At 35.8% G+C, this 20,625-nt stretch overlaps 1 protein-coding gene across 1 annotated transcript; it reads right to left on the reverse strand.

Moving 5' to 3' along the window:
- Nucleotides 1–4,202: 4,202 nt before the first annotated feature.
- LOC127787920 (protein NRT1/ PTR FAMILY 5.6-like) lies at nt 4,203–7,548 on the reverse strand. Its single transcript, XM_052315993.1, has 4 exons — nt 7,336–7,548; nt 6,001–6,218; nt 5,367–5,911; nt 4,203–5,273 (listed from the first exon to the last, which is right to left on the reverse strand). Exons 1-4 carry the CDS (start codon nt 7,475–7,477, stop codon nt 4,400–4,402), a joined length of 1,779 nt encoding a protein of 592 aa, XP_052171953.1. The 5' UTR covers nt 7,478–7,548; the 3' UTR covers nt 4,203–4,399.
- Nucleotides 7,549–20,625: the final 13,077 nt, after the last annotated feature.

Genomic DNA, 20,625 nt, shown 5'->3' on the forward strand with positions numbered 1-20,625 from the left:
TCTAATGTATGGTTGTATATCTCTCTTGATTTCTCTGTATAATCTATATTTTTCCATTTTATAATATCACCCATCTCTCTTCATGATTTCTATTGAGAACGAGGTCTGCTAGAATTCTAAGAGGGGTCTCTTGGGAATTTGAAAGAGTATAGTCTCCTCAGGAGTACCAAAATGGATAAGTGATACTCTCTTCTCCAAGACACCTAGATGAAAAAATAGGGAGCAATTGTTGTACCCTAGAACAAGTCTAAGCCCAAGGGAAAAGATCTAAAAGAAAAAGGCCCATAATCCATCATGAGACTTCCTTAAGAAAGGAAAGTCTTCGAGAGACTCTCTGAGCGTCTCTCAAGTGATTAGGTCTTCCAGGTGACTCTGAGTGACCTTCGAGAAGACAACAACAAATTTCTTGGGTGAGTTCATGTTTGAAAATCTATACAGATCACTTTGATGAAATCCTAAGATCGAGTGATCTCTCCTAAAAGCCTTTCCTAGCATCCCCAAGAGACCTTTCAGGGACTCTCATGGGTCACTCGGAAGCTTTTCTCCCGACAACGAGAAACTCTTTCGAGAGGCTCTCATTAGTCACTCAAACCTAGAAGCTTCTCTCTCTCAATAGTGAGAGACTCTCATGGGAAACTTAGATTTGGTCTTCAAATGACTTATCATACCGCAAGACTATGAATAATGAGTCAAATTTATCTCCAATATGCTCGCCTAAAAACTCGAAAGAGTAATACTGAGAGATGTGGATACTCTTCCACTTGTCAATTTCATTATCTACAAATAGGGAAACCCCCCTCCACTTGAGGTACATTCAATACTCTACTCTTATTGCACTTCTACTACATCTACATTTTTATTTAGAAAAAGATCGACTTAAGTATCAAAAGGTCCACGTAAGAAACACCTCATACCTTTAATTAATTTCTCTTTTATAGGTCTCTTGGAGACTCAAGGCTAGTGATTGACATTCTCTTTATGATTAACTATAAATTTCTTGTTGTATTTAGATAATAACACTAAATATTATAAAAGGTTTGGCCATGACTTTTTAGAGGTGAGGTAGAAAGGAAAGAAATAAATTTGAGAGCGTAATGATTATTTTAAGAATTTTAACAACAATGAAGTAATTACAAAGAGAAAATAAACAAATTTAATAAAATTATAAGAATTTTTTTGTCATTTTCAAAAACACATCAATGGCTAAACTTATATTTTTGCCGTTATATTTTTACATTTTCTTCGTATGGTCACTCAAATATTTTATTATTTCGATTATACTCTTAAATATGCATTTTCAAGTTAATTTAACCATTCTATTATGACATTTTTGACGTGGCACCCCGGGCATTTCATTGTTTCGATTACACATCTGGACTTGCATTTTTTACTCAATTCAATCCTTATATTTTGACGTAAGCAAAGTGTGACGTATAATTTGTCATCTTATTTTATCTTTTTTTTTTACACATAAAAGTATATAGATTAAATTGACTCGAAAATGCAAATCTATGGATGTAATCGAAACAACGAAAAATTCAAATTGATACACAAAAAAAATATTAAAATATATAGGTTAAATTAACTCAAAAATCATATTCATAAGTATAATCAAAATAACAAAAAAAATTGAAATAAACACAAAAAAAATATAAAAATATAAGAACAAAAATATAGATTCTCATCAATACTTTTAATTGTTTCACATCCAACATACCCTGTCTAATTTATCCACTATGTTTAAAATTTGATGGTGGGCTTGTGGCCCAAAGCCTTGTGGGCCCAGAAGTGTTTGGCAAATGAATTTCAAGGCCCATTTATAGATTCTGAACGTCACTTTCATCAACGAGTTTAGCATTTAGGAAGCCTGACACATTATTTGTCGTAAGAAAATTATGTTGAAACCAGTAACGAGTATCCATCGTTACATCGTTACATTATTTTTAGGTAGTGTTTAATAGCATGAAAAATGTCTTATTCAAAAAATTAAATTTTATTTTTGGTGTTTGACATACTATATTTTTCATGGAATTCAATTCCTGATATAATCATTAAAGCATGTTTTTAGTTATTTTCTATGGAAAATTCCATCTAAGAGGAGATGATTTTTATTTTTCATGTAAGTTGAAAAATATTTTTCTTTCCACCTAAATGCTATCAAACACACTGTTTGATAGTATTTAGGTAGAAAAGAAATCATTTTCTAACTTACATGGAAAACAAAAATCATCTCCTCTCTAGATGGAATTTTTCATGGAAAAAGAGGCAAAAACATACTTTAATGATTGTACCATGGAATTCAATTCCATGGAAAATATAGTATATTAAACACTAAAGATGGAATTCAATTCCTTCAATGTGACATTTTTCATATTATCAAACACATAGCATAGAAAATGTTCCATCCAAGGAATTGAATTCCATCTTCGGTGTTTGACACACTACATTTTCCATAGAATTGAATTCCATGGTATAACCATTAAAGCTTGTTTTTAGCTCTTTTCCATGAAAAATTCCATCTGGGGGAAGATAGTTTTTGGAAAAGTTTTTGTTTTCCATGTAAGTTGGAAAACACTTTCTTTTTCACGTAAATACTATCAAACACACTTAAGGTGTGTTTGATTGCATTACTTAGAATTTAATTTTAGGTAATATTCCCTAGAAAACAAAAACAATCTCATCCCATTAGAAAATGAATTTCATAGAAAGAAACTTTAAATAGTTGTACTATAAATATTTTTCCATAAAAAAATTAAGAGTGTTTGATTGTTTTTCATAGAAAATGTGTAATAATTACATATTTTTCATAAAAAATGTGTACAATCAAACACACTCTTAGTTATTTTGTTCTTTATTCTTATAGAAAGTAATTTTGTTTTCCATAAATGATCATTCCTCATTCCCTATAATTTTGATTATTCATTTCACCATTAATGCTAAACTTAGTTCTAAAAATAATTGTTGTGAATTCTTTGGGTGACATGTATCATGGAAGTTTTTAAAGACAAAGGGACTCAAAATAAGTTGTATGGTCATGCAAAATATTTCTCATAAAATTAAATAATTTTGGGTTTCAGAATGTCATTTTATATGAAACATTTTATTATATTCATACTTACCTAGTTTTTATAGTTACATCATTATTAATTAATTTTTTTTATATATAGTGATATATCCAAAATGGTGCCTGCCTAACTAGTATTGTCATACACATTAGGATTAGTCCAACAGTGAAGCCATATATGCGGTGGCAGCTCCCAAAATTAGAAGACTCCTAATTTTAAAAATTTGTAATATATATATATATATATTTATTTTTTTATTAATAAATATTTTATTAAAAAAATTAAATACAAAACATTATAAATCTTTTTAACTTCTCTTCTCTATTTTCCAATTTTTAACCGTTGCTCCCTGTTTTTCCCAAATCCTATAATCCCAATATCCAATAAAATTCACTTTCCCTTCCCAATTTTTTCCTCTTCCCATAAAACATTTTCTATTGAACATGACTTATTAGATAAACTTCATTATAGAGATTTAATTAATAATTTTGTATCTCAAAAGACAAGAAAATTTGATTTTACATAAAGATAAACATAGTTCAACATAAATTTGTAAAATGAAAAGTTGTTTATTATTGGTAAATTTTATCTTCTTAATGCTATTAGTTTAATGTTTTGTTTTGTTTCATTTCATAAGAAAATCAAGAATGTATAGTTTTGTGCTCGCACTAAGTTTCTTAGAGTTTTAAAAAAAATTAGTTTTGTTTTTCTTTGTTTATTGTAGTAAGTTATTTGACTTTTTTTTTTTTTTTTTTATCTCTGAGACATTATGTTTTAGTTGAAAATTTATTATCGTTGAGAAATTATTATATTTTGTAGTTGATTGAATTTTAATTTTTTTTTTTATAAAATGATAAAATGTTTATGTAAAAAGATATATTATTTTTTTTTTTATAAAAAAATTTTAATCCTCTTGAGAAGGTCTCGACAAATCTTTTCGCTTAAGATCTCCAATTTCGTTGGGCCGACTCTGATCCACATACATTATATTGTACCAATAATAAATCTAGCATCATGTGCAATATGGCATTCGCAACTATGGTTAAAACATTTGAAAATCTATACCTTTTAATTGTATTGGTGCATTTGCAGATTCAAGATAATTATTAGCGGTGAAGTATAGGTTTGAACTCAGAATTAACATGTAATTAAGCACTAGTACTGCAAGACCTTAAGTAGCCAATTCATATAAGCTTACGATACTTTCAATCCTAGCATTCAATTACAGAGTTAAGGTAAAAGCCTAAAAGGAAAAGCAAATGAACGAAGAACAGACACCATCCTTCTTGAATCCTGACACAAACCTATAAAACCATAGACATATAGAGCGGGTATTAAGCCATTGCCTGTGCAGTGTCACCTTCATAGCAATCAGCCACAGCCACAGCGGTCCTCCCCTGCACATTCTTGTAAGAATACTGTCGAGCCACGATCACGTAAGTGATCAAATTCGCAGCTGCCATGGCAGCCAAAAGCCAGTAGAAATTGTCCAGCCGGCTGCTGTTCAAATCCTTGCCGAACCAGCTCTTCCCGGACTTGCTGGTTACATGGTCCACAAGTGTTATCAAGAGGCTGCTAATGAAGTTTGCTACTCCAATCACACTGAGGTAAAATGCAATACCAAGGCTTCTCATCGAATCGGGGACTTGGTCGTAGAAGTACTCTTGCAAGCCCACCAGAGCGAATCCATCACCAATGCCGATGATCAGGAACTGAGGAGCTAGCCAGAGCACACTCATGGAGGCTGAGCCCTTGACTGGATCCTTTTCCACAAAATTGAGCCTCTTTTTCTCTACCAAGGCTGCAACCACCATGGTTGCAATCGAAAAAAGCATCCCTATGCCAATCCTCTGGAGGATGTTGATGCCTCGCTCGTTCCCAGTCATCCGTCTCAATACAGGCACAAGGACCTTGTCATATATGGTTACAGAGATGATCATTCCAATGGCTGCAATGGCATAAATCGAGGCTGGAGGAATCAGGAACCCGTAATTGGTTTTCCGGTCCAGGGTGGTGCCTTGTTTGATGAAGAATGTTGCGGTTTGTGCTACACAAATGCCAAATGGCAGCATAGCCAGCCAGATGGGGATCATGTTGATGAGTAGCTTCATCTCTTCAACTTTGGTCACAGTTGCGAGTTTCCATGGATTCTGCTGCTTCTCTTCTGAACTTCCTATGTCTTCAAGGATTGCAGCCTTGTCAAGAAATCTGAAACACAGTTATGGCACCATTTTGTTAAAATAACAGAATTCTGACTAGATAATTCGACAGCTTAATGAGATGGGTGATTCCATCGCTTACTTGAGCTTGTCAGTATGGCATAGAAGCCTCCCTTGAGTCTTCTGTGACTTGGGAACTTCATATAATTCATCCGGATTTGAAGGATAAGGAAGCTTTCTTTTGTTAATGGCTGCCACAAGAACTTGTAGCATTGGGGTTAAGGGACTTCCTGTCGGTTTTCTATAGCGATAAACAGGCCTCCCGGCACAGAAGATGACGATACTAGCAGCCATTACTGCAGTCAGGATAATGTCTGCGACAGCCCAGCTCACATGGTCTTGGACATAAACAATCACTGTGACTCCAAATAATAAGCCAGAGCAGAGGCCAAAGTTCCACCAGTTGAAAAAGGACATTTTCTTCCTTCTTTCTTCGGGATGATCTTCGTCGAATTGATCAGCTCCAAAGCTCTCCAGAGCAGGTTTGTGGCCTCCAGTACCTACAGAAATCAAGTAGATGGCAATAAAGAAGACCACTTCATGAATCTTCCTCGGTTCGTGGCAACTCTCAGCATCACAAGGCTTGAAGCTTGGAATCAATCTAGACATTGTCAAGAGAATCAAACCCTGCTTGCCAACATTGATAAAGATAAAATTAATAATCGACAATCTCTCTGTTCAAAAAAAGAAAAAGGAATTTGATATCTATTAATTACCAGAAGATAGACCGAGGATGAAGCAACAACAGTAGTGAATCGGCCCAGGTAAGCATCGGCTAAGAACCCACCCACTAGTGGCATCATAGTGGTGACACCAGACCAGTAGTTGCAACTCTTTGCTGCTACTTTGAGGTCCTGATGGATCACCTTGGTCAAGTATATGATTAGACTCGACGCTATCCCAAAGTAGCTTAGCCTCTCGCTAAACTCGATGGCTGCGCAAACAGTCAACCACAGCAACATAATCATCAAATTTTACTTCTACTGACTGGAAATAGTAGCATCAACTGGCAAAATTTACCACTTTTGGCACATAAAATTGTTCAACTGCAACAATTGTATAGAGTATACCCCTAATCCACTAAACAGACAAGGATTCCCCTTGTCATGTTCTAGTGTTTGGTGGCTCTCACTTAAAGTGAAAAAACATAAATATATAGGGTCAGCCACAGGTATTGAATTTGAACCAACTGAAGTTGGTAATGCCCGGGTCAATAATTCTAAAGCAATCCGATTATTTTGTAAATGGAACTTTCCGGAAAGGATATTGTGGTAATGGAGCATAAAAAACAGTGGTGCTGCTGCATATGCCTTTCAGATTTTCCACTGTAGAATATGTAAGGATTCTGCCTACATTGCAAGTGCTTCTGAGGTCCCCCCACCCCACCTCTTCAATGTTCAGAAATCGCGGCTCAATCATTGGTTGCCTTCGAAAACCATGAAGGGGGGGGGGGGGGGGGGGGGGAGGGAATAGAGAAAAAAGTTTCATCCGACATCAGAATTTAGTACTCCTTCCATTTTCCAGTCACTTTCTTTTTGGCTATTGATTTGTTTACTCCACCAAAATGGCAGCCCGCTGGCATATAGCATATATATATATATATATGAAAGGCATGTGGCTGTGAATATAAAACAGCATAATTCTCTACTAATCTATGCTGCATTTATTTGTGAGCAGGAAAATCAAGGTTGAAGGTACTAATCATTAAGATCATGTATTAGCTCAATATATCCGGGGTTTTGAATCACTTAAGAAGTCGTTATGCAGATTTAGAGAAGATTCTTCGCCAATCATGCATGCTGAGGAACTTCGTCATATTAGTAGGAAAGAAGATTGAATGCAACGATATATGAAAGGGTTGTCCATTAGTTTAGTTATCAACTTCATTACTAATTAATCGTAAGGCAAGGACGAAGAGGTTAAGGAGGAGAGGATAACAACGTATATGTTCGGTTGTCAGGAAAATGAAAGAAAACAATAGAAACTAAGAGGGAAGTCCAAGAAACTAGCAAACAATTCAATTCATCCACCTTGATGACAAATGGTCTTACCAATAACGAAGAGTGAGGCTTTCCATACACCGGTGGTGGCTCGGGGAGGGATCCTGCCTCTGTGATCAACCGAAGAATCATAAACCCATTTCTCCTCGTCAACGCCCACATCTTCTCCTTTCTTTGCTTTCTCCATTCTCATTTTTAGTTGGAGTTCAGTACTTGCCGAGAAAAGGGAGATGTTTCAAAGGATTAATGTTTTGTTGGTGGGGTGTTAGCTCTGCTTTGTCCTTCTTTATATAGGGAATTAACCCTTCTTAATTAGTGGCTATTGACCGATGGAGCTGTATCTAGGATTCTCTATCCATGATGGAGAGCCGATAAAACAAGAAATATTTTTGATGCTATTAGTGGTCCTTCAAAGCGAATAGGATCCAGCCCACTTGCTGTTCAATTTTCCTATTCCAACAGACTCCAGAAAAAGTCGCATAGATCAGAAAGTCCTGTAGCCAGAATGAGCCTTCTCAAAAAAAAAAAAAAAAAAAAAACTACATAATTTCTAATTCTTATTCTTCTGTGGTCCTTGTTCACGCTCTTAATTTCTTTTCCTTTTTCTTTCTACCACTCAGATTTCATCTCATGTTGCATGCTAACACTAGCTACAGTTGATTTGAAATCTTTCAGAACAATTCTTCTTCTGTTTTCTTATCTTAATCAACAAATTTCAGGCCTCACATTAATGAATCGAACAGTGAAAATTGCATCATGTTCATTTATGTTAATCCAATCAAAATTACACATGATTGATAGCCAGAACATGTTGATTCAGTGATTTCAAAGTTGGTAAAAGAGCCGGGATTACGAATGAGGAAATTTAATTCAAGAAAGTCCCTGGAAAATATAAACAAAATAGAGCGGCAAGAACCATATATATGAATCACTACACTAGCTACTTCATTTGAACTGTTCTCAGCAGTTTTTGCAGAGAGAAATCCTATTGTGTTCACCGAGATATGTTGACGCTAGGTACTATTCTTTGGTACATGAAGGATCTTATCATAGATCAATTATGGCCTAATATCCAAAGTTTTGTAATCTTCGACTGGAATGTCTAAACCTAGATTTGATCCAATCATTTGGAACGGTCTGATCCATAATACTGATGTCAGACTAAAAAATGTAAAAAAGTAAAAATTGCTTCTGTAAAGGACATCTCTAGTTCCAGACTTTTCACTTTGAAATGAATTGGGAGAAACTGTTGAATCTTTAACATTTAAGATTTTAGTTATAAAGAAGTAATTTTACCATTGTTTGACGTCTCATAAGCTTTTATAAACAAATTAAAAGTTAAATTTGCTAGCATAAAATTGAAATTCAATTAGAAAATACTATTGATAAATCATTGTGTACACTTTGGACTACACAATAATGCTAAAATATTTAAAATGCCCCTCACCCAAGACGGTGAGGTGAGGCGCATGATTAAAATATTTTTCACCCAAAACGGTGAGGCAAAGTGAGACGAGACGATGAGACGCAAGTATATATTTTTTTGTTACTATATTCAATCATTTTTGTTAAATATATTTATATGACTTAAAAAAAATTAGCTCGTTTACACTACTTAGAGATTTGACACTTTATTTTTGAAAGGGGTGCCCAATGGCAGTGGATTCGCCCCCAGAAAAGCTATGGAAAGGCATTATGGCAAATGGAAGTAGTCAATCAGATAATTCAAGAAAAATATGGCATTGGCTAAAGCTGAATTATTGTGTGTGGTGATGGTCTGGTGGGCCAATTTTCCAACACTGGGTTAAAGTAATCTCCCCACTACTACACAAATAATCACGTGGTAACTACATGTTTTATAACTGCCAATAGAAATCCATATAGTCCAGAAAAGAAGGGAAACAAAAGGGTTCAACAGTGGAACTTTTTCACGAAAACTACTTGACAGTAGTTGAACTGGATGTGCAACGGTCGCCGGCCGGCGGTCGGCAGTGAAGGAGATGCACTGAGCTGCTTGGAGTTTTAGTTGTACAGAACAAGTATGGAATATATCTAATATCTATAAGTTGATCATGTCATGTCATGTCATTATCACATGTGAATTAGTATTGAACTGCATGGCAGCTGGACACAACTTTGAGCGAGCTAGCTAGCTAGCTAGGAGAAATGGATTCTGTTCCTATATATGCTCAGAAGCTTGTTTCGTTTCGTGGATTGTTTCTATCATCTAAGGGCAAATTCTTGGATCACACGGCCGGAAGACGAAAGATCCACAAAAATTGATGATTAATGAGTTAAAATTTATGCATGTAATATTATTTAATTTAGCGACATTGGGGTTTAGTATTATAGTTGTTGGAGTATTATTAATCATATCGCATTAATGCCATTAAGTAAAGCTTATGCAAACAAGTAATAATCTAAACTAGTGGCTAATTTATTATTGGGGGATTAATAAATGGGGGATCATTTCAATTCTGAAATTAATCTGGCCTAGATAGTGCAGTATACTTGGTTGAGATCAAATCTAGTTAGGGTTAATGGTCTGCGGATGGTTTTTCTTCATCTTTTTAATTTTTTGTTCATGGTGGTCACAGCACTCCCCAGAATTCATCATTGAACATGCCAAAAATGACAAGATGGGTAGCGAAATATGATTAGCCAAACCAAACATTTTACAAGCCATATAGAGAAATTAAGCATTTTCTAGCTAATTGTCAAATTAATTTTAATTAGTTGGCGACGCAGCAATTAATTGAAGTACGTGGAGGATTTTAATGGAGTTGACTCATGTGGGTAGTGATGGTCAACTATTGAGTTGATGCCAAGTAAATATTAGATATTGGTTCAGTTGGAAGAATTGGAAATATTATTTTAATACATGGCACTTTATAATTTATATACAGGTCAAAGACCTAGGAAAATTGCACAAAGTTCTTCAAATCTGAAAAATATTATTAGTTGACATTCAGTGTCTCCATGTGGAAATTACTTTTTTTATTACAAGGTTGACTATACTGTTCAAATAGGAAGAGAAAAGGTTAAAATAAATTACTAAAATAAAAATTAATTAATTAAAAATCAAATATAAATACATAATGAAAAAAAGATAGTTATTTGATACTTAGGGAAAAATAAATAAGCAAACAAATGTAAATGAAACTAAGATCTTATTAATTAAAATGCCAAACTTGGAGTTTTTAAGTCAAGAAATTCGTGTTCAAAACAAGAATAATCACTAACAATAATCCTTTGCTTTGGAACCTAATTAAGACCTCTGCATGGAAATAGGGTTTGTGAAAAATAAAATACGTTAATGAAGATATATTTATTCTGCTATAGTATTTGAAGTCTTATTAATTAATAATGTAATTTTCTAAAATACCCTTTATATATATATATATATATCAAGATTCATCTTTATTTATTGAAGGATTCTACTTTTTTTTTCTTCTTACACACACACAGCGCATATATATATATATTACCTCCCTACTATTCTTTTATTAATTATAAGTAACATTGTTCATTTAGTCTTATATTTTTCTTCCAATTTTCACCTCATTTACTGAACCCTTCTACAAGAGAGAGCAAATTTTGCAGTCAACTTGGGTTGGACTCCACTTATATATTTGAATCAACAAGTCTCAGAATTTAATCTTCCAAGCAGCATGTATGTATATATATATATATATATGTGTATTTTTATAATCATACAGACACATCAACTATATATGATACGTCAATGCTCTCCTTGGATGAACGCACCCATCAGGACTTTCGATCTTTTTCCTTGGAGTGTACGCGCTAGATGATAAGCATCCCCTGTTCAATGAATCATGTGTTTCATCTGCTAATGTATTCCTCTGGTATCTGTTTAGAAAATCTCCAAAAGCCCAAGTGCTAGATTCGAAATGGACAGCCACTTAAGTAGATCGGGAGAGAGAAGAAATCCATGCAGCATGACATGATGAACTAATGAATGTGAAGACGATCGACCCACTGATGATGATGAGGGAAGCAATCAACATAAAAATAAAAAATAAAAGTCGCCTTTTGTCATAGCAGCTGATAGTGAGAGCTTCGTTTAATTTTGCAGCATAATTTTGGCATGTCGAAAAGGGGGATCAGAGCCTTTTCTTCTGCCTTGCGGCCCCGTGTTGATTGTTCAGCCGAATATATGCACATCCATTTGTAGTAAAGAAACAGGAGATTAATTAACATCTGGCACTCCCCTCATTTTACACGTAGTTTGTACCGTGTTTTGGAACCGCTGTCGGTCGATTATAATTTTAATTTGCTGTCAGTTTTGAAGGAATAAAAACTGGGCAGTAACATCATTTTTTTTTAAAAAAAAATAGTGTTTTCTTCTTATATTTCTTGACAATCTTACTTTTGAGTCAACTTTAGTTTGTTACTTGGATCACTAATTAACTAAGTCTGGTGCACAAACTCCTGCAAAGGCAGTGTCTCCGACCATCAAGTCATAATACTTGGAAATGAGTAAAAAGAGATAATAATAAATATTTGGAGGCATAAGTTTTTATCTACTGAGATTTTACTCTTTATATAAGTTGAGTCAACAATAACTACGCGAGATTTTCAGTGAAATTTGTAACACCTAGGACTTATGTAATACCCCATGTGTAGAGAAGGTTGACACGTAATTTCAATGAGTTTAGAACACCGAAAAATTGATTTTATAGCAATTTCAAGTACCAAATCAACTGTAGAGAATGCCTCGGAGTGAAATTATCTAAAGAAAATTATATGGTCTCGATGAGCATATCGAAATAGGATTTATGGTATAGAAAAAAATTAGACCGGGAATAGTTTTCGATACAGTTAAATTACAGCTACCATTTAGGCTGTAAAACCGAATCGTCGTAGAAAACTCCCGAAAAATTAACGAAACCCTAGGGGGGCTCCGATTTTGTGTAATGAGCAACCCTTCAGTAGTTTCGGGATGAAATAATAGCCCGGTAAGGACACTGGGGCAAAATCGTCATTTTCAACTAAGAATTGGATTATTAATTTTACGTTTAGAGTATTGTAATGCAAATAAATTCGATATTTAAGGGCTTAGTTGCAATTAGATAATTATTTAAGTGAAATGAAAATGAATTTTTAGAATTTAAATATATAATTTTACAATATAATATAGCATTATATATATATATATATATATATAAACGTGCTGTGATGGCTTCGCGAAGCTTCTGTGAAGGTTTAAATGGCCGAAATTTGGGCTGCAAAATGAAAGATTGTGGTAGCGTGAAGTGAGGAAAGAATTTGTCAGAGATATGGAGTGAGTAATGAAGCAATTAATGTGGAGTAGCGGCCAAGGCAAGAAAGTTCTATAAATTGGGATACATTGGCCATGCGAGAAGCATCAAGGGAGAGAAATCAAATGGAGGGAAGTGAGAGGCAGCCGCGGCAACGAGCATTTGGCCGAGAGTTTGCGAGAGAGAAAGAGAGAGATCGCGAGAGGGAGAGAGGCTGGTCGGAGAGCAGCAGGCGGCTGCCATAGCCGCATCCAAGCTTCCAACAAGCTCGGCCATGGCAGCCATGGCCAACCCGCAGCAAGTGGCAACGAGGGCGGCAGCAGCCGCGACGGAGGGCGGCGAGGCGCGGTGTAGCAACTAGGGGAGGCGGAAGCGGCCGGCGAAGGAGGCGGCCGGAGGCAGCTGGTGCGGCCATGGCCGCGACCAGCTGCAGCGAGCTGCAGCCACAGCAGCCAGCGATGGCCGCGGGCAGCGGCTCGCGGTGTTTCGTGCGCTACTCCGGGGTCCGGCGAGGCCGAGGCGGCCGGTGGTGGGCAGCGACAGCGGCGGGAGGTGCGGCTGGTGCGCAGGCGACGGCGGCAGAGGCTGGTTCGCGCGCGGGAATGAGGAAGAAGAAGAAGAAGAAGAAGAAGGAGAAGAAGGGAAGGAGGAAAAGAAAAGGAAGAAAGAAAAAGAAAAGAAAGAGAAAAGAAAAAGAAAAGAAGGAAAAAATAGGAAAATAATGAAAAAAAATTTAGAAAAAATCCTGAAAAAATAGGAAATTATGTTTCGGTGATATCCTAAAGATTTTGGTGAGAAAAACGGCCGGGCACGCATTTCGAGAATATGGCACGCAAATCGAGGAAATCGGAGATGCTAAGTCAAGGTGAGTAAAATTCTTTAGAAAATTTTAGAAATTCTAAAATATTATTTTATGAATTTTCGTAGTGAAATATTTGAGAAAATATTTCTAGAATTTGGAATTATTGAGGAAAAATAGGAAGAAATAGAGAGAAATTAAAGAAAATGCCAAAAATTATGGAAAAAATAGGATTTAATATTTATTTAAATACCTATGATGGTTAGGATGCTTTGAGGTCAAAGTTGAGGTGTCTGGTGCGAATTTTGAGGTTAGCACACAAATCGAGGTAAGACACGAATTTCGAGGTAGCCCGATAAGCTTGAGAAGGTAAGTGGTACTCATCAATTAAAGTTAGTTTTATGAAAAATGCATGGTTTACAAGTGGTTTATGTTTCCCAAAAATGTTTCATCATATTGACATGTCTTGATATGTATCTATCACGTAGATTGCATACATGATTATGAAATGCATAAATACACGATGATATTGTTGATCACACGCATATGAGGCCGTAGGGAGTACGAACTGGCACCGCTACCAAGGGTACCCCCAGATACCCCGGCTCCGAAAGAGGGGCCGTAAGAATGGTAGATAGTTTAAGGAGTGCAGTTGACACCTATGATTAAAGACATTGCATACACTCATGTTATAGCATTATGTGCCCTTACTTAAATGGTTCATCATCTAACTTGGGTTCGCCGCTGGAACATTCAACGTTCCAGTCAGGCCTTGCAGCGATGATACCGAGATTGGAGATGTATAGTGACGCGAGACGTCAGGAAACGAGGAAATGTGTCAGGCTATGTTGTAATATGAATAGTTCAAGAATTATGTACATGCATTTATTTTCAAAAGCTTATGTAATAATTTTGTAATAAACACTATGTTCGGTTATTTATGTAATGCCATGAGCAGGTTCGATTCAGCTTCCGCTTTGTATTTATTTTCTAGTGTAGATATCTCGTACTAGATAAGGTCTTAGGGAATTTTGAGATAATGTAATGATAAAAAAAAAAAAAAAAGACCAAATTTCCTAAGGCATAACATGCTTTCCTAAGGCATAACACGCCCTGAAGAAGTGGGCTGTTACATATAGAAGTGGTCCATTTTAAAGAAGATAAGATTGATTGAGGATTCAGTAAGAAACAGGTGAATTTCGGGCAAAATATAGTATGTTTTAGGAGATTTTGGGCAAAAGTGTAATTTCTTAAAAATATTAGAAAGCTATTAAAAATCGATAAAGGACCCAAGAAACCTCTTCTTAAGGACATTTGGGGTCAAAATAAAGAACCGCATAGGTGGCCAAAGTCCTAAATAATTCAAGGGTCAAAGTGCAAATATGTGAAACTTTGGGCCAAAGTCTAATTCCTGAAAATTTGCAACAGGGTCATTAGAGAAATGAATCGTCCGAACAGATGGTTGGAGGTAATCATATCATAAAGATAAGAATGACACGTGGGGACACGAGATTGGGCCGTGATTTCTATAAATAGACTTGGGTTGTTCACAAAAGCATGTCATTAGGATTTGGGCCAAAACTAGGCCAAATTAAGAGGGTTTGAGGAGAGAAACCTATTCTTGAGAGAAAGAGAAAGGAAAATTCTGCAAAAAAAAAAAAAAAAAAGCAAAATCGATGATAAACAAGCCTCACTGGAGTTTGGGCCAAAATAGCTAGAAAAATCGCAAGGTAAGTCTGATTTCTTGTTATATTCATGTAGAGGGGAAAGAGAAGGACCTGTAGGTTTGAACAAGGGTTGAATCGGAGCTAAAACGAAGGAGATATGGTTGAAAAAATAGAAGAATTGTTCGCTATCACCGGAGAAGAAGACGACGCGTGCAGCACACATGCTGGCAAAGGCTGTGCGTGGTTGCACGTGAAGGCCTTTTGGGTGACGCATGAGGGCGCATGAATGATCATTTTGCCCTGAAATTTTTCAGATCAACTCCTTTTTTAATGCCTTTCAACCCCATGTAAAAATATTTGGTATTTGGTTTATCGAAATTCATGTTTTCTACAAAAAACATAAATCGACAAGCTTGAACAGTACACCCAAAAGGTAAAATGTCAAGGTGAGTGGTTATTGCATGTGTTTTGCTTCATCTTGGTCACTTTTGGGTTAATTTGTGTGTGGTTGGTGGCTTGCATATCATATTTCCCTTGGTTTATGCATATTCCTTCTGTTTTGTGACTAGTTGTTGGGACATCACAAATGATCTCGTGTTCTTGCAGTGAGCCAAGATCCCGTGCTCTTGTGGTGAGCCAATGTGTTACCATGATGATAGTAGGGGTGATTGCAACACCCTGGCATTGCTACCATTGGGAGGAGATTTCACACTGCATACTGCATTTGCACACATGTATTTCCTTTTCTGAACCATCTCACTTAGATGTAACTATCTAACTTGGGTGTTTCATATCCCTAGAACATTCAGCGTTCCAAGTATGTCCAATGTGCCAGGTATCCGAGAGACAAGCAAGGGAAAAGGAAAAACGGTGGTTGAAACTTGATTTAGTTTTCTATTGTTCTTGTACTACAGACCTTGTATTAAAGAGAAACTATTGTAACCTTTGGGTTTTCTATCTATTTCTAATTAGATGTTGTATAAAGAGTTTCCTATTATGGGTTTATTGTGAGACTTGAGTATCACAGTTGTATAAACAGGGGTTTCAATAGGGCTTGGGTTTGTCTTTATTTCAGTTGAGGGTGTATGTCGTACAGTGGACATTATAGGAGTTTATTTGTTGAAATTTGATGATTTATGTTTCACAGTTGTACTTGTACCAAAACTATATAGTGGAAATCCTTGTTATAAAACTTTTAGTTAGCTTTCAGGTTCTATCCTTCGCTTCTGTTGATAAAGGATTTCCAATAACGCTCGTATGTTGTAAGTAACCTGAATAGCTTGTATTTAGCATCATTATATATTTGAAAAGTGGGGCTTTACAAAATCTCTAGATGAGGTTTTCAGGCTTCGTAGAGACCTTTTAGCCATGAACCCATTCACTAATTTCTTTGGGACTTGGTTTGACACTTATCTCTATTTTCTTTAGTAGGACATGTGTCAAACTTTGATTGGTAAAACACATGTCAAACGATGATAAACTTTTCATAGAAGGAATGTTGGAGGTAGATTTATAAATATGAATAATTTTAGGAGACACCTTATCACGTGCCCCCGCTTTTGAAGCTAAGATTGTCATATATTAGGAGGTGGAGTGTTTTCGGTACATTTCTTACTGCCTCTTCCCCTTTCTTTTGCCCCTTCACTTTCATCTAGCTTGTGTTGGCTTCTTAAGGTAGGGGTCTAAGTGAATGCTTAGGATTTTTCCGAGCCATCAATCTTTGGAGCAAGCAATGAATGAGATTGGATGGTGATTGGTCTTCCTCCTTAGCTCATAAATCTATTTTTTTTTCTTTCCTTAATCTACTTTTTTCTTTTGCAAATTCATTGTTGTTGATTCTAAGTTTTTAGGTAATAACAAAAAACTCCTTAAATAAAAAAGTTATCTTAGATTTTTGTAATGTTTCAGATGTCTAAAGAATAATGTTTAGATATTCAAAAAAGTTCAGACGTCTAAACAAATACTCACAAATGTCTAAAGAATAATGTTTAGATGTTCAAAAAAGTTCAGACGTCTGAACACATACTCACAAATGTCTAAACCATCACCAAAATGTTGACATCACTCAGACTCTTATACAGACGTTTGAAGCACATGCTTAGATGTCCGAACCTTGTTTAGAATGCATACAAACTCAAAGTTCTTATTTAGATATCCGAGGATGTAATTACAAAAGTTTGAAAGCCTCTAAAATGTCAAGACTTCATAGTTGAAGTTCAAGATACAGATATCTGAAGAGTGTCCAGAATGTATCCAGATCATAAAGGGCTCATACGTATGTCTTAACCAAGGGGTAGAGACGTCCAAATGATGTTTAGTGAGTGCCCTTGTTCCTCAAGCTTGTTCAAATGTCTATACTAAAGTTGTTCAATCCTTTGAATGAGATTATAGACATTAGAAAAGGTACCCTCAAACGTTCGAACCTTGTCACGAGAATCACAAACTCTTCTGAGAACACTCATTCCATATACATTATTGAACTAAATACCTACATATGATCCTTGTCTTTAAAACAATCATTCTTACTTGATATCTTGTCTTTCTTTTCAAATTTCAAAAAATAGAAAACGATGTAGACATTTCCTATTTTGATTATTTTAACTTTTATGTTATTTTTGCTGATACATGTAATGTAATGAAAAGTTATGGCTGAGTTCACTCATTGTCTTGTCGTTGAATGTTCTGTAAGTTTTATACTTGCATCAAGGAGTTATCTTGTTTGCAAGGGGTTATAAATGAAGTTTTCTAGCTCCTATACAAAGGCTAGGGAGATTTATTGTGAGGTGTTATGTAAGGCTCAAAATGTTGGGCCTTATAATATAAAGGAATAAGGGGCTATGAAGGAGAAAAAGGCCCACTATGGCATTAATTGGTAAGAAGGGTTAAACCTTTCTTTTTCTTGGTTCCACCGAGAACCACTACTTCACTCCACTCCCACCAATTTCTTCTCCTCCCATTTCTAATTTCTCAATCAAGGAAAATCTTCATAATTCATGCTCCAATTCCACTAAACTTGTGAAGGGTTATCCCAATCAAGCCATCACCTTCCTTCTTTGGTTGAAGCTCTACAATGACTCTCATAGAGCTTATGTGTATGTGTGTGTGTGTGTGTGTGTGTGTATTCCAACCCCTTGCATCTCTATTCTTTTGAGTATGCTCTCTCTTTCTCTCTCTCTCTCTCTCTCTCTCTCTCTCTCTCACTCGCAATTGCTATCTCGTAGTTGCTATTAGTTGTTAGCCTTAAAAGACTTGAGGAATTATAGGAAAGTGTGGGGATTCCCATATGGATGTGTGTGAATTTTAAAAAATTTCATCACATAAAGACGTAGCAAAATTTAACACAAATCATATGTAACTTGGATGTTTAAGCAATGCATTGTTACATCACATGCAATAAACTGAATGCATACTTGGTAAGGAGATGCCAAGAAAGTGTAGAAACAATTTCTACAAAAAGCCCTTTCCTCCTCAAGCTATGGAAGGCCTAGCCATATCCATACCAAGCAAGCCTTTCAAAATCAACCCGAGGCTTCCTTTAAGTGCTAGCTTGAGAAAGTCAAATTACCAGCACTCATTTTGTTCTCCTTGGTCATTAACCCATGCTCAACACTTGAGCAAAATTTGCAACAAAAAGTTTGGGAGAAGAAAAAGAGAATAACAAGTAGCTCTAATAAGGTGATGGTCGAGAATGGAAAAACCCATACATAATTTGCACTTGCCTCTAATCTTATCTTTAGGAGGTCCAATGGGTGAACAATGGCTCCCCTCAAGCATACTAACTAGGGAGAATCGATTTCCCCCAAAGCTTTCACATACAATTCAACTCAGTTCTTTACAACAGACAAAAAATGCACATTTTAATATAATTAAATATTAAATTTAAATATGGCCATGGGGTGTAATCAAACTTAATGCAATAATATGATTATTAATGATATTAAACAATACCATTATCTTTATGTGCTCAGCTGTAGAGATGGAACCACATTTATGGAGTGAGGAACCTTCATCAAAACATCTATCTGACTATCCTAGTTGTTCTTTTGCTGTAACCTTTTGGGATTATACCATTTTTCATCTAGTGTCTTCCTAACATTGGGAGGAATCCATTTTCATCTGTAGTCTCCATCTCTGACCTTCTTCATTGCATTTTTTTTTTTTTATCTTTAGAGCTTTTGTTATTGAAATGTTTCCTATAAAGGATGGTAGGCTTAGTATTCCTTCTTGAAGCTTATAGTCCTAACAAAGAATAGTGACGGTTACGATCCCCTAATTTGGGTCATCTCATTTTCTAGCTCTTATACAAAAGTTAGGGAAATTTGTAATTAATGTTCGTAGCTCCTGAACAAAAGCTAGAGATCATTTCTTAGTGAAAACCTTCAAGGGATACCTTGAAAAGAGTGGATGTAAGCTCTTATAGCCAAACCTTTATAAAATCATGTTTTCTTGCGATGTGGTTGTTTCTTTCTTGCTTTGATAGATTCTCATTAATTACATATCTCAAAACATCTGTCACCAAAATACTTTTTATTAAGAAAATTTAAAATTTTCAAAGTCCAATTCACCCTTCTCTTGAAACATTTTTTGGGCAACAATTGTTAAAAAAAAAAAAAAAAGGTTTGTGCTCAATGCTTCATATTACTCAGTCATCCTACTCATAGTTCTTCATTTGTCCAACTAGTTTCTCGTCATTCCTTGACATAGGTATATCTCTTCCTAGTGACTCTAAAAATTAAGAGTGGCATTGGTGTAAGCTTAGAGGAAATTCGAGAATATGAGAGAAAAAGTTCGGGGAGTAGGTTTAACTTGAGTATAGAGGAGTCTGTAGGTTATAAACCACTAAAGAGGTTAGACATCGAGGGTAGTAAACACAGAAGAGACTAAGGTTTCTTCCCATCTAATTGAGCATAGGGTTGAGGAGTTCAAGAAAATGGGAGTAATCAAAGGTCTCCCTAAAGACTTGATGAAGGACTACTCAATTCTCAAGAGAAATGGCATCTAAACCTTGGTAAGGAAATACAACCTACCCATGGAAGGCTTTGAGTACCTTATACCCAGCTAAATCTTGGCCCATGAGGCCTCAATGGGTAGTTGGGTAGTTTATGCCTTCCCTTAACTCGCTGAGTGGCCTTAACTTTTAAGATCCTTGACTTGTGTCCTTCTTAGGTTTCACTAAACAAATGAATAAATTTATTCTCATTCCACCTATGTTGCCAATCCAAGTCCATTCTACCTCATGATTGGATATTTCTAAGGATGTTTAGGGTACCCACCTTTGACAAGAGTGAGGGTCGATACACCTTTATGGTTGCTTTGAGTAAGAAGTTCATTATGAACAACCCCTCATTAATTAAGAGGTGGAAAGAGATATTCTTCTTTGTTTAGCAAGTGGGTGGAGAGAGGTTTTCATTTCCGACTACATGAAACTTAGGTCAAATCTATGTTCCCAAGATTAGACTAACAAAGTTAGAGAAGAAGAGCATGAAAGTCTTAATCAAGTTAGAGCACATTATTGCTCTCAAGTGATATTGGAATGAGCCTTAGAATTAGGCTTTCTTACACCAAATTGTCACCCACAGTCTAAGAAGAC

This window comes from Diospyros lotus, chromosome 13 (assembly GCF_014633365.1).
Source record: "Diospyros lotus cultivar Yz01 chromosome 13, ASM1463336v1, whole genome shotgun sequence".
In the NCBI taxonomy this organism is placed as follows: domain Eukaryota; kingdom Viridiplantae; phylum Streptophyta; class Magnoliopsida; order Ericales; family Ebenaceae; genus Diospyros; species Diospyros lotus.